Source organism: Papaver somniferum, chromosome 6 (assembly GCF_003573695.1).
Source record: "Papaver somniferum cultivar HN1 chromosome 6, ASM357369v1, whole genome shotgun sequence".
In the NCBI taxonomy this organism is placed as follows: Eukaryota; Viridiplantae; Streptophyta; class Magnoliopsida; order Ranunculales; family Papaveraceae; genus Papaver; species Papaver somniferum.
Genome location: NC_039363.1, coordinates 80,172,678 through 80,186,901, shown reverse-complemented (window position 1 = coordinate 80,186,901; position 14,224 = coordinate 80,172,678). Strand labels below are relative to the sequence as shown.

The window sequence follows — 14,224 nt, the reverse complement described above, 5'->3', positions numbered from 1 at the left end:
TCCAATGGAAGAGATTATGAAGTCGCAAGGCTTCCTGTTCGGATCTCTTAAAAAACCAAATCAAATTAAATCTTAAAATCTCGAACTGTGAAGACCAAGACTCCCTCGATCATTTAACCATCAATTTCTCGGTCTTTCATGGGCGCACTCTCCTCTTCAGTTGCCGGTTGAACCGGTCACCTCATTTCTCAACTTCTCTAAATTACCCTTCCCTTTTCATTTCCCTCCCTTTTGTCTTTTTTACCTTGTTTTCTCGGGATTCAGAAATATTTACAAAGACTAATCAACCGCTGAAAACTAGCATAGAGACTCTCACCACTGAACACATGTACAAACCACCAAAGCTAAGCTATGTAGCTCACCGGAAATAGACACAGACAGACATTTGGCCGTCAGCGGCAAGCTGTGAGTTTACAGATGTTGGGTCACTATTGTAGTCATTGCAAGTATGCCATGTATCATCTACCAGTTGTAAGTAGCCCCATAAAGTTCCCCAAAAAGACAAAACCCTAAACCCTATGCACTGTCCTCTAGCAGTGGGTAATAGACCTCACAAGTGGTCATAAAGAAACGTAGCTTTGGATAATACGTACACTCAATAAATCTCTGTAACAAAATCAGTACAAAACTGTAAAGAACGTGTAAATGTTGCAGTTCTGAAATTTGAACACATTTGACTGACTGACTTTCTTTTGAACTGGAAACCAAACAAAACCTAAAACTACCCACTACCTCAACTTAGTTATTTCCAAAATTGTTTTTATTCAAAAAGTTAAAACATTCGCGATATCGAAAATTGAAAAGGATAATTTAGTCATTTAAACGGATAAGCTTGAAATAGACCTCGTAAATCCAGGAAAGAAATTCCTTTCGAAATTTTAATCCCGTAGATTTCTGTAACGACAGATACAACCTGTAATTTTTTTTAACAAAAACAAGGAAATGATTTTTTCATTAATTATTAAATTCATAAAACGTGAAATTAAATTTTAATTAATTAATTATTGTTTATTTATAAATATTGATTTGAAGTCAAATAGAGGCGCCTCTGTCATTTTGCTCGTATATTAAGATTAGTTTCGTGTTTCCAGAGAATTTATATATAGAGAGAAACATAAACAAAAGCAAAAACATTTTTTCTCTAGAGAGAAGTTGAAGGAGATAAAACAGGTCGTAATCATGGAGGAGCTTCTAAACATATTCTCCTCCTCCTTCTCTTGGTTCTGACTGGTGGTGTTTTCTCTCACTCAAGAAGAAGTTTTTATTAAGATTTGGTGGGTATCTGTTAGATCTATGATGTATGTTTTCATGTTTATAGGATGATGAAACCCTGTTCTCTTTTTTGATTTCCGTCAGTTTTTTATAAATGGGTCTGCTTAAATATATTCTACTTCTTTATTTTGAGATTTTTTTGTTTAAGTTAGAAAGATATGGACTTTAATTTTCTTACCTTTCAAAGTGTGGGTTTTTAATTTTTGAGTAAGTTTTTTCAGTATGTCTTACAGTGGGGGCTGTGGTTTGGGGGTATCTTGTGTTAATAGAAGATTTAATGACGTCTTAGGTTGTAGACCATTTTAAGAGGAACTAACTTTAAGTTTTTGCTATTTTCTCTGAAGCAAACAGGGTTTATTTTTAGTTAGTTTGTGTTTGTGTGGAAGAGAAATAAATATAAAGGTTGTAAATTTATTTTTATGTTTTTGAGGTTGGAAGGTATGAGTAAAGGTAAGCTAAGTTTTCCTTTTAGAAAGGATTTTTGTTTTCTTGTTCAAAATTAGGGTTATTCAAAACTGGGGTTTCTGATAATGAACAGTTCTTGTTGCAGAAACAAGAAAGACTTGCTTTTTTTTCATCCCTTAAAAAGCAAATAAAAGACCCCTTTTTTCAGGGTTTTAAATTGATGTTTTTTTCTCCGGTGCTCTTCGGTTCCAAAGCTGGAATTATTCTGCATATAAAAAAAATCTCTTTTATCCTCCATAAATATCAGTGTGGTTTTTTTTTTTAGGGTTGTATTTTCAGCAAGTTTTGAACACTTTTTAGGGTAAGTTTTAAAGCTATTTCTCGCAGAAGAATAGGTACAAATGGTATAGAGAGTGGGAAAATAGTGGAAGAAACAAAAATGGATTTTCTTTTCAGAAACTATGTTGGTCGTGGTGATGGTAATCTATAGATCTGTTAATATGATTTTTGAATTTCATGCTTTGATTTGAGTGTGTTCATTTGATTATCTATGCTGTCTCTCTTGTTGATTGTTGGTATTGTAAATGATTTTGTTTCAGGAATCTCTTTCGTATGTGTTTTATGTGTTGTGTTGTAATTTCAGGATGTAAAATGGATTTTCCTGAGTCTACAAGAATTGTGCTACAACGAATTCAACAGCTGGAACCTGAAAATGTGTCTAAGATTACCGGTTATCTTCTCTTACAAGACCTTGGTGAGCGGGAGATGATAAGGTTAGCTTGTGGAACTGACAGTCAGATTCAATCCTTGATTAATGAAGCCAAAATCCATCTCAACCTGTCTCCTAAACCTTTTGGTTCTTCCCCAATCCCACCTAGTTTAATGAGTTCTTCACCCAATTCAGACCTCCCCCACAAGTTTACTCCCTATTCACCTGCTGCCTCCCGTCCATTCTCTTCTCATGGGGGGTTTCGTGTTGCTCCTTCTCCACACTGGGATCCACAGTTGTCTGATCAACAACCAATTCATAATATGGATTTCATTCCTCCGCCCTATTCTGAATCAATCAATGATGATTTCCGCCTTCAGAATTATGCACAGTTCCTGATGGATGAGCAGATGGATTCTGTAAATGGTGGTGGTGATTTTCCTGGGAGTTATTATTACCCTGATGGGGCATTGGGTGTTCTTGCACGGAACCGCAGACCACCAAGCTTGAGCTTGCCAGATTTTCCTATGAAGGCTTGTCATTATTTCAACAAGGGTTTCTGTAAGCATGGTACCAGCTGTAGATTCTCCCATGGTCAAAACTTAGCTGACAGTTTCTCTCAGATTTTCAGCCCTAATGGAAATGACTTGGGTAATGAGGATCACATGTTTTTGCCAGGCTCTCTTGAGACACTTGAAATGGAGCTTACTGAGCTATTGAAATCTAGACGAGGATTGCCTGTGTCAATTGCCTCTCTTCCCATGCTGTATTACGAGAAATATGGGAGGAATCTTCAAGCTGAAGGGTATCTCACTGAGAGTCAGAGGCATGGGAAGGCTGGTTATAGTTTGACTAAACTTCTTGCTAGGTTGAAGAACAGCATTCGCCTCATTGACAGGTGCGATCATCATGAACTCTTACGGTGTGTGTTTCTCTTTGAATTCTTAGTACATTACTTTCTTTCTTTTGTTCAAATTTGAATTAGCATCGAGATACATTTTATAAGTTATTAATTAAGGCTTCCCTTTTCATTGGAGTTTCAGACCTCATGGGCAGCACTCTGTTGTCTTGGCTGAAGATGCCTCGAGATATATGGATTACAGGAGTGAGAGGACTGATCCTGGTACAATAGTCTCTGGGTCTAGACAGATTTATTTGACTTTCCCAGCTGAAAGTACATTTACTGAGGAGGATGTTTCCAACTATTTCAAGTAAAGATTCTAAACTTTTATGCTTATGTTAAGTATCTGCATTTGGATTGTTAAACATAACGTTTTATTGGGTTTCTGTAGGAGCTTTGGTCCTGTTCAAGATGTGAGGATCCCCTGCCAGCAGAAAAGGATGTTTGGATTTGTTACCTTTCTTTACACCGAAACTGCCGAAATAATTCTAGCTAAAGGGAATCCTCATTTTGTTTGTGGAGCTCGAGTTCTGGTTAAGCCATATCGGGAAAAATCTAGACTTGTCGACAGGTATAATTACGTGTTTCCATTATACATAAATGTTGAGTTTTTGGAATGGTTTCACCTTATTCAACTACTACCAAAAGAATGTTTCTCCACTTCTGTATACCTAAATTTTTCTTTTTTTCTTCTTCCCTTTCAGGAAGTATAATGACAAACTTGAACGTCCAATGTATTTCCCTAACTTTCTTGATATGGATCACGAGCTTCAAGCAAGTGAGTACAATTACAGATGGAGATTTAACTATTCTTCATGTGAATATGTAATGTAGGCATCTAACTTTCTTTTGTGAATAATATCCTACTGTTTTGACAGTCGAGCACTCAAGATTACTCCGGAAGCAGATGATTTTGGAGGAACAAGAGCAAGCTCTTGAATATGAGAGGAGGCGCCTGGCTGAGTTTCAGGTAGCAACTAAGCCCCTAGCTCATACACCATATTTTGGTTATACCAATGATGAGCTGAGATTCTCTGAAGGTCTGTTCTAAGTATATCAAATCAACAATTACATTAATCTAGATTGACTTTGTTCATTGCTTTCTTTTGCTCTAGTCCTTGCTGATTTTAGTTTTTCCTTTTATGCCATAGCCTGTGCAGATCACAATGACTTTCAATCAGCCAATCGTTTTGGTTACATGCTTGATATGTTGCAGAATGGCTCTACTAGTGATGACAATGCTAGGCACTCCAACAACAATTACACTGACCAGGAGAGGTAAATCTTCCTTAATATTGAAAGTATTAACGAAGAATAGTATGTGTATGAGACTTAATTACCTGCTTTGGCACTTAGTTACAATGGTTTGACCATGACATTTGCTTGTTAAACGACAACAGAACCCCATTCTGGTAGTGTGTTGTCTAGAAATGGTTTGAACTGCTTAATTTATTGGCTGGTTGCGCTTTCTTGTATTTCTTTTAGGTGTTTCTTATGTGGTGATCTGTTTTCTTTTTTTTTAGCCAAGGAGGACTGAATCTACCAGAGAGCCCGTTTGCAACTCCAATACCAGCTAGCGGCATTTCAACAGCTACATAGAGAAAATATCAGTAACTAAAGAAAGAAAAAGAATATAGAGTTAGAGAAGGAAGAAAGGAGTGGGATTTTAGTTGAGGATCTTTATTACCTATTTTACTTTTTTTATTTTACATTTTCCTGACTCATCGGCATCAATCAAACAAGAATCTTCTCCCTTGGTATATGGTGGTAGCTTCTTATGGGGGTGAAGATGTTGACAAAAGAAGAAATGGAAATACAACAAAGAAAGAAAGCTTATACATGTAACAGAAGTTTTCACAGATATTTTAGAAAAGAAATGAAGTTTCTTTGGGGTTAGCCCTGAAGATGTTATTTTAGATGAAGAAGAAAGAAGATAATGTAATTATAGTTGGTCTTTTGAGTAGTTAAAGAAGAGAAAAAAAGAAACTACAGATATGCAGAGAGAATTCAGAGTGATAGAGTATACTAAAGATATGTAGTAGATGAATCTTTGCAGTATTGGTAGAAGAAGAAATAGATGGAAAAATAATTTTACCTGAATATAATTAGCAGTACTTTTCCTATAATCAGTGTTTATGTAGTTTAACAGTTTATTTCCTTTTATGCATAAATGTCGTGTGAATTTCATCCCAATTTTTCTTTACTAGATTCTACACTATATGTATGGATACAAGGTGACTGACCATGGCTTCGTATGGTTGGAAAGGGAACACAGTTCATTTGTGTTTTTGACTTTTTTTCTCATGGCAAGTGGTTCACATTCAAAGAGATGAGATTATAAAGGTCACGAATAAAGTGCGGGAAATCCACCTTATCTACAACTTTGATGAACTATCCGTTGCCTAGATTAATCGGTGTGGATTTTTTCTGTCAGAAATTAGAATTATAAAATTGCCCTTATAAAATATGAAATAAGGTTTAATTTAAGACGACACTGTAGGTAAGGAAGGGGACAGTGACACCTTGAAGTAGATGTCATCCCATCTTTCTGACTGACTCCATCGGACAGAGAATCGATAGCGACTACACAACCAAATCGAGGCAACAATGGTGCTAGACCACTACTTCTGAACTGAGTTAGCTCTATTTATTAACGAGCACTAGAAACTAGATAGTGTTTGTGGGGAGTCCAAGGGAGTCAAACAAACAATAACTAGTCAAAGCATGACATCTATTTTGGAAGACATGCAAAATATTGGTTTTGTCATGTCAATTTAACTAAGCAAAATACATTTGCATTGGTGGTTGCGGTACGAATTTAATTTTCCACCTTTCTCTTTTTCTCTATTCCCTCCCTCTTAATTTACTTATCAAAATTGAATTTTTTTTTAATAAAAATGTACAAAAAAATTACTATATTTCCCACTAAAATTATCTAATTAACACCCTCTTAATTTACTTATCAAAATTGAATTTTTTTTTAATAAAAATGTACAAAAAAATTACTATATTTCCCACTAAAATTATCTAATTAACAAAAAAGAAATAAAAGTTAGGATACAAAAACTTATATATTAAACAAGTGATTTGAAAGATTGATGGTGTATGTGGAAGTAAATTAAATTTGTTTTAAATTTTTGTAAAATCCTATTTTAACAAATAAACTAGGATCGATGGAGTATAATTTTGCGAGTTTGATAAGCCATGAGTATCATCACCCCTTCGATCTATATGGCTTATCAAAAGTGGGCCTTATGAAAGATGAATGGTTTTTTTTTTCTTATGATGGTAGTCGCACCACACAAATGCAAGTTGGTGGTGCAATGCCAAAGGAGAATATCTTTTGGAGAGGAGATCTATGTGGGGTTGAAGAACATTTATTTGAATGTGCACATCTCTTTTCACAAATTCCACTATTCCACCGGTGAGTCCCCTACACCATAATGTTGCAGTTTTATAGATAAGGATATAACATGGAGTCCATCCTGTGTAAGCATTTGGAGCCAAACAAATTTGATGCTCACTTGACTACATTAAGTTTCGTCATTAGTAATCGTTCATGCTGTTTTAGGGTGAGAGGGCCTATCTATGATTATTGCAGCATTACATAGCAACGCTCCTGATGAGGGTAAGGAGGTTAAGATAAATTGGATATTGATTTGTCTTATTTAGACTTTGGTACCCAATTAACAATCACGGGCGACTGATTTAGAATTTCATATCAGTAAAGAGGAAAGCAAAAGGTACCTAACCCGACAGAGATATGTTTAGTAGAACCAAAGAAAGAGTGAGACTATTACAAATCAATTCCTGACCTAGTGATTAGTTTGTTAATTTTAGAATTGAGAGAAAATGCACTCATCAAGGTCCCAGTTGATGGGGAATCCCCCTAACATAAAACAAAAGAAAAGTTGATAGAGAATTTTATTTTATATTTAGGGTGAAGTAAGTTGACAGGGAATGCCAATTACCAAGCGCTGCAGATTATTGTTTAAGTGACTCCAAGAGCCAAAGCATTCGAAACAGTTAAAATGAAGATTTGGATTAGTGGGTTATCCAAAGCTAAACAGAAGAAAACAAAGATTAAAAACTAACACCAAAATATGCACCTTGATTTTTTTCCATTTCGAGCAACTTACAATACGAAGATCACAAACATCATTGGTCATATTTTTTTTCTTTTTTTTTTTAGTGAAAAGATTAGATATTATAAATCAACTAATATAGTACAATAGGTTTACAACATTAATTTTCTCAAAAATACTTGACTTACAAATTTTTTCTCTAATATGTAAAGATAAATGTTGGAGGTTCTTGATTCTTGCTTCCTTAGCTAATGAATCCGCTGTTGAGTTGTATTTTCTGTTTATATATCTTACTTTGGGTTGAGGAAGGTTATCCAGATTCACTTCAATTTCTTTTATTGTGTTTTCAGCTTCCCAAGATATTTCCTTGCATTTCTTGTTGATGAAATCAGCGATAGTTTTACAATCCGTGATAATTGAAACACTGGATAAAATATTATTTCTTAACCAAGATGTAGCTTTAAGCATTGCCTTTGCTTCTGCATGAACAACTGTCATTGCTTTATCTGAGCCTGCGTCGATATGCATGAATTCCTCTTGGTACCCACTGAAAGATCTTCTTTCTTAAATGACGCATCTATAAAATTATCCAATCCATGTTAATTGTATTCTAATTTGGAGTTGATACTGCTCCATTCCTAGCTGAAGTTTTTTTCGTGATTGATATTGAAGCTGCTGAGTGTAGATATTTGTTTATCATCTCTATCAGCATTGTCGGGTTACGATCATTTCCTTCGAAGACAACTGAACATCTGTATTTCCACATAAACCAAAGGACTGTAGCAATTTTGTCTGAGATTTGAGCATAGTTCGGGTCTTCTATCCAGTTTTTGACCCAATTGCATATTGAGTCAAGAAAAGGTGGGTTGTTAATAAAGATTAACGAAACCCCAAACCAGATGGCTCTGGCAGCGCAAAACCTGAATAAATGTTGCTCGTTTTCTTGAATTTGAGCGTTACACATCTGGTAGTCCGCAGAAATATTTTCCATATGAGATGCAAGTCTACTTGAAGTTGCTAGAGCTTTCTGTACTAATTTCCAAAGGAATAATTTAATTCTTGGAATTGTTTTAATTTTCCATTATTTCTTCCAAGGAAAATCAACCATAGTGTCAACTTCTTGATCCTGGTTGTTAAGAAAATTATAGATATTTTTCACCGAGAAAGCTCCTGAAGAATGATGCCTCCACTTCATTTTATCTTTCACTTCGCTTTGAGTTGAGATTGCAAGGATTTTTTCTCTAATCGCAGGACTGAAGTATTCATCTATTTTTTCTATATCCCAACTGTTTCCAGGTGTGATAAGCTCTTTTACCATTTTTGTAACTTGGTCTCCTCTATTCGCCGGTTGTTGAATTATATTTTCATTGGGAATCCATCTATCTTCCCAAATTTTTGCTGACTCTCCATTTTTAACTTGCCACAAGAAGTTATCCTTTATAAAATTCAAACCTTTTTGGACTAGTCCAAATCCAGGAAAGATTAGCAGTTCTAGAAGATTCTAGTGGATTAGTGTTTAGAAGTTTAACTCATAATTGATTTGGTTCAGAGATTAGTCTGCTGGCCAATTTGGTTAGAAGGGCTAAATAGAACTGGTGAGGGTTTTTAATGCCTAGCCCCCTTTGTGATATGGGTTTGCAGATACCTGCCCAAGCTTTTATAAAACCACCTTGTCTTTTTACCCCATCTTTTTTCCACCAAAAGTTCCTTTATATTCTGTCTAATTGATCTAGAGTCTCTTTGGGTAATGCTAAAACTTGCATTTGGTAAGCAGGGTAAGCTTGAAGAACAGATTTTATTAGCACTGTCCGCCCTGCCTGTGAGAGAAGTTTCAATTTCCAGCCTTGAAGAGTAGCATAGTACCTTTGAAGAAGAGGTTCAAAATTCTCTTTTCTATTTTTATCAAAGAATAGAGGCATCCCTAAATACCTTTCATTTTTAGTCATCAGCTGAACTTTTAAGATTTTCGCAATTATTTTTCCGTGTCTCGGGTGAATGCGGCGGCTGAAATGTATTCCAAATTCATGTTTTGCTTCTATATTTACTCAAAATTATCGTTTTATTCTAAGGTACAACATGGGATGTTGTTAGCCCGCAAAGTAATGAATAAGGTAAATAAAAAGTGAGATATGCAAATTACAGCAAATAAATTAAGATATACCTGCAGAGATCAGTTCATAAATATACGGTTCTCCGTCTCTTGTTCCAAATCTTATGTATCTGCCACAATTTTCTTTTTCAATAATAACCTGGCTAGTGTCAAGAACACTATTGAGTTTGACTTCTGTATGGGCATTTCCGAATATAGTAGTTCTATCTAGTCTAACTAAGAAGTTTATTCTCTGAAATATCTTTCACTTGTATTAACTATTAACATTGTTTATATACAATGTGAAGCTGACATCTAAGTATACATGGATATAAGCTTTGACATTTTCAGAAGTTGACTTCGGCAATTCTGAATCTTCTAATAATCTTCTTTCCTAAACATATTTCTAAGTTAATGGCCAAATGGATGAAACAAAAGGAACCGAAACACTATATGTGGCACATGCAGTCATCCAAGCTCACGTGGCAGATCGTGCCATACTTGGGGAGGATAGTGATGTCTGAAACCAAACCTGAAATCCAATCCAAGAGATGCAATGCTGTTTGGGAATGTCAGACTTGATAAGTACCACGTTGTAGACACTGAGTACACTGTACCATTACTGGGAAGAAATGTACCAATTTATCAATCAAAGTTATAATTATACATAGCATACTACCACTGCAACGCCGTAACAGCCACTGAAATGAGCCCCTACTAATTCAGCTAGTAACAGGCAATTCAATTTTTGAAAATGACAGATTTCACAGGCCATTCAAGTTAACTAGTATGTTTGTATGTTTCTTACAGACATCAACATTACAATTAAAAAAGAACATAAACTTTATATAAAGGGGTAGGGATACAAAAAAGATCAAAATTGTGTATGGTCTTTTAATTACAAGCATCAAGGTAATAAGCACACGAGTAAGTTGGACAAAAAGAGTGTGACCAAAAGGAAGTATATCAGTATGAAAGTGCACTTGCAAGATACATGCGCTACATCAGAACCTTCCCAAATGAGCTTCGGCGAACAACATACTAGCCTGAAAAGGGTAGTATGAAGTTTATCAACCTTTATACATACATACTATACACAGCTTTACATATTGCACCATTGACATTCAAGAAGAAATTCAGTAATCTAGGACCAGATGATTTGAGACTGTCTAAATGGCATACTCTACCTAAGTGCTTGCTAAGATGGAATCATCAGGTGGTGGCCACAGCGTCTTTCTCGTACAGTAAGTATACTAGACACTATTATGTATACCAACTTCTAAGGAGACATATACCGACAGAATATTATCATGTACAACAACTTTTAAGGAGAGGGCTCACATAACCGTTTTCCACCCATCTAATGGGTGGTGAGCGGTCACTGGAGCAATTGACAGAACTTTATCACTGGGATGGATGAGGATGTGTTTGGGTATCCTCAAAAGTGGTTGCCTAAACTAAAAATAACTTTATACTACTGTAATAGCTAAACTCCGATATCCTGCTACTCAATTTGTCAATTTGATAAGTATTCTCAATGGAAACTTACCTCATAAGTTCGTTAATTGGATTGCTTCATACTAGAACCTTTATATACTTATTGAAATAGAACCCGCTTGTACATGATTGACTCAGTCAGTGTGAAGCTTATGCATACATAAAGCCAGAGCAGCTCCTGGTTAATAATTCTGTGTTAGAAACTATCTCCTGGAAAAGTAAAAATAAAAACGAACCAGACCAAGAAATACATAGCACTAACTGAAGAAGTTAGACGAGCAAAACACAAACCTTAAGCATCAAAATGGAGCTTCCTGAACAGATACAAAGTCGCCATGCCTTAAGAAGCACCCCATACTCTTGAAGAACTTCTGTTGATAGACTTGGTAAGACAATTAGGATCCCTAAGTAACTAATCCAGTTAACCCTTCCGTTGGTATTTATTTGCAAAATCTTTCAGTAGTAAATTCTGCTTAAATGCCATATATGAATCAATACTAGTCCCCCATTGTTGACAGAAGCTTTCATCTGTTGGAACGAATGAACTCAGAGGAAATGGCCCCTTTGGAGCTTTCTTTAGAGAAACCAAAAACCTATGTCGAGGACGAATTCTCTGGTCTAACGACAAACTCAAATATGTAGGGTATTTGGTCAAGGACTTCACCTCATTCCGAAGCTCATTCACCAGGTACAAATACTTAGGCTTTAGATTGTCCTCAAGTGATAGAGATAATACCTGTAAACATAGTCAAGTAATATACTAAACCAATTCAGAAAAGGGAAATTTTAATTAGAGGAATAAAGAAAATAATTACTGGTGGCACAGTAGTCCAGTATGATAAAAGACAGACATTATACCTGCGTAAGGCTTGTTAGTACTTTTACTATTTCTGAATTACGCATTCCTATGCTCCTGAGAAAGTTTATCCTTGGTAGTATTCCATCCTCGATGCTATAATGAAGAAGTTGGGGATGCTTCTTGACCATCTTTACTATGCTTTCCCTGGGTGCTCCCAGCTCCTTCGAGAGAAAGCAAAAGCGAGTATTCCATGTGTTGTCAATTCTTTGAACCAAAATCTGAGGACTTAACTGCACAACTTTACCCAAATCGTTTCTTTTTATTCCAACCTCTTCAACTAAATACCTAGCAGTTGGTTTAAGAGACTGCTCAACGCTGTAGGAGAACAAGGATGGAGCCGCAGTAATTATCCGTCCAATTCTGGCATCTGGAACACCAAGGTCCGTCAAAAATGCAACATGGGATTTCATATTCTTTTCTACGGTATAACCCAGAATCTGTGGCTGCCTCAAAAGTATTTTCTTGATATCTCTATGTTTAACACCTACACTTAACAAGAACTCCAACCTTTCCTTAGCCGAAGCCACATTAATCTGAAGGAAAGGCATATGCCTCTCATAAATTTGAATAAAATCGGAATCCTTTAGGCCAAATGTGGTAAGGTAATCAAGAAGTGGAATCCATTTCTCATCCAAATCTAATTCTTCTGACAGTTGAGAAAACCTACTGGCAGTAGATTTTTCCGCCTTCTTCTACAGCAAAATAGAAAAGCAAGTTAAGTTCTACTATACCATCCTCTTGTCCACAAAAAGATTACGGCAAGTCAGCATAATGAGAATGCGTATAGTGCACAATACCTTTCTTTTTACGCTAACATCGAAGGATCCCATCTTTTCCGATCTATTGGAATCATAATCTTCAAAACTTGCCTCCTCAGTGCTACGCTTACCAATTCTCACATCCATTCGACTGTTTGTACCTTTAATGCTAACTCCATTAAATGAGGTTCTCTGTTCCCATAGGGTTTTTGGTTTTCCTAGGTTGCCTGTGTCAATATTGGCAGATTGTTTATACTTTGTATTATTTACTTATCCATTAGAAGATAAAAAAGATACATAAATTTGATTTTTCTTCTCTATTCTAAAAAACATTCTCAAGCCTTTTCAGAGTTCTTTCAGCATACCTTGTCTAGATTTACTTTGTCTCTTCGAATAGAAGCTCTTTGAGTCCTCCTCAGAATCCTCATCCTCCCCAAATTCATCCTGAGAAAATTGAGATACAATCAAGTATATGCTGATTCAACCAAAAGATAATTGTTCAAATTACACCGTTAAAGCCGATTGAACAACACTACAACAGGCTAATATTGAGCTAAACAAACATTCATTCACAATTGAGCAACAAACCTCCACAGAACTAAGCTGAAACCCTTAACACTGAAAATGCAAACTTTGAGCTAATTGAACAAGACGGTGAGCTCCGAATGTGTAAATTTATCTAGACACAGATAATGTAGTAGTTCTACCCCCAAATAATTCATACCAGAGACCACTCAACCAAATTTTAAGCAGAATTTATAAGAAAGGAATACTTACATCAGACTCATCCTCAGAAATGTCATCGTCTTCTTCTTCACCATCATCATCACTATCATAAGGTGATAAACTTTGTCCATATGGAGACCTTAAATTAGGCTTTAAAATTCTAGGGTTTGAATGAGTAGATAGAACAACAAAACTACTAGTACTAGTTCGTTTTCCTCTTTTACCTCTAATAGTCTTTAACAATGTAGTAGTTTCATCATTGAAATTCGACCTAGAGGGATTACAAGAAAATGATTGAGGATGAGTTGAAGTATGGATAAGTTTAGAGTTAAAACAGATAACAGCCATGGGAAGAAGAAGAAGTATTAGAGGAACAGGAAACAGAATATTCAAAACCCTAGTTTAGAATATCTTTATCCTCTTCTTCATTTTTGGTGGGTTTTGTTGATTGAGGTTTAATTAACAAAAATCCAAAACCTGAGCTGTTTAATTTGTTTTTAGGGTTTAGTGAGCTGAACCAGAAGCCGTTATTACTGTCATCCTTAGCCACACATAAAAATGGCGCAAAAAAATATCTTCTCGCGGTTTGGGGTTAAAGGACGGTAATTTTAGGTGTAGCAACGAGGGGAGTACAAGTGTTGTTGCTCGGTGTCCGTCTTCTCACTAAAACATACCCATGTGAAAAACGCAAGCTCTGTTTTACTTTTATTTTTCCACATGGGAAGAAGGTCAGGACAATTTTTTTTTTTTTTTTAAGATAAAAGAGATAGATTATTGCAGGGAGTGCTGATCTACGGATTCATGCTCGTTTGGAACAAGCTCAGATTGAGCAGTTCGTCCGATGGCTGAATCTATGTGATAAGCATCCACTGAAAAAGGGCAATTCTTATTGCGATGTGCAAATGAATACATTTCCAAGTCAG

At 35.8% G+C, this 14,224-nt stretch overlaps 2 protein-coding genes across 8 annotated transcripts; one reads left to right on the top strand and one right to left on the bottom strand.

Moving 5' to 3' along the window:
* Positions 1–1,028: 1,028 nt before the first annotated feature.
* LOC113288126 (zinc finger CCCH domain-containing protein 18-like) lies at positions 1,029–5,413 on the top strand. Of its 6 annotated transcripts, none has more exons than XM_026537086.1 (8): positions 1,029–1,274; positions 2,321–3,308; positions 3,430–3,597; positions 3,679–3,858; positions 3,992–4,065; positions 4,166–4,327; positions 4,439–4,565; positions 4,811–5,410. In XM_026537086.1, the coding sequence occupies exons 2-8, from the start codon at positions 2,329–2,331 to the stop codon at positions 4,884–4,886; spliced, it is 1,767 nt and encodes a 588-aa protein (XP_026392871.1). In that variant the 5' UTR covers positions 1,029–1,274; positions 2,321–2,328; the 3' UTR covers positions 4,887–5,410. The 6 variants fall into 6 exon arrangements, with proteins under 6 accessions (XP_026392871.1, XP_026392872.1, XP_026392868.1 ...); XM_026537087.1 differs by lacking the exon at positions 1,029–1,274 and adding an exon at positions 1,288–2,156 and having other exon boundaries at positions 4,166–4,257; positions 4,811–5,413; XM_026537083.1 differs by lacking the exon at positions 1,029–1,274 and adding an exon at positions 1,289–2,156 and having other exon boundaries at positions 4,448–4,565; positions 4,811–5,413.
* A 4,873-nt stretch (positions 5,414–10,286) lies between these two features.
* LOC113288125 (transcription termination factor MTERF9, chloroplastic-like) lies at positions 10,287–13,820 on the bottom strand. 2 transcript variants are annotated; one of them, XM_026537081.1, is made up of 7 exons: positions 13,353–13,820; positions 12,941–13,019; positions 12,615–12,802; positions 11,817–12,506; positions 11,250–11,694; positions 11,011–11,136; positions 10,287–10,507 (listed from the first exon to the last, which is right to left on the bottom strand). In XM_026537081.1, the coding sequence occupies exons 1-5, from the start codon at positions 13,647–13,649 to the stop codon at positions 11,380–11,382; spliced, it is 1,569 nt and encodes a 522-aa protein (XP_026392866.1). In that variant the 5' UTR covers positions 13,650–13,820; the 3' UTR covers positions 10,287–10,507; positions 11,011–11,136; positions 11,250–11,379. The 2 variants fall into 2 exon arrangements, with proteins under 2 accessions (XP_026392866.1, XP_026392865.1); XM_026537080.1 differs by having other exon boundaries at positions 11,817–12,509; positions 13,353–13,819.
* Between the last annotated feature and the right edge of the window lie 404 nt (positions 13,821–14,224).

Bases quoted from the DNA above. Each gene is read 5' to 3' on its own strand.
- LOC113288126 (XM_026537082.1), top strand. From the start codon at position 2,117: ATGGATTTTCTTTTCAGAAACTATGTTGGTCGTGGTGATG. The intron at 2,157-2,320 runs GTAATCTATAGA...TTGTAATTTCAG, and splicing joins CTATGTTGGTCGTGGTGATG to GATGTAAAATGGATTTTCCT. The intron at 3,309-3,429 runs GTGTGTGTTTCT...TTGGAGTTTCAG, and splicing joins GATCATCATGAACTCTTACG to ACCTCATGGGCAGCACTCTG.
- LOC113288125 (XM_026537080.1), bottom strand. From the start codon at position 13,649: ATGGCTGTTATCTGTTTTAACTCTAAACTTATCCATACTTCAACTCAT. The intron at 13,020-13,352 runs GTAAGTATTCCT...CAATTTTCTCAG, and splicing joins TTTCTGAGGATGAGTCTGAT to GATGAATTTGGGGAGGATGA. The intron at 12,803-12,940 runs GTATGCTGAAAG...ATATTGACACAG, and splicing joins ACAAAGTAAATCTAGACAAG to GCAACCTAGGAAAACCAAAA.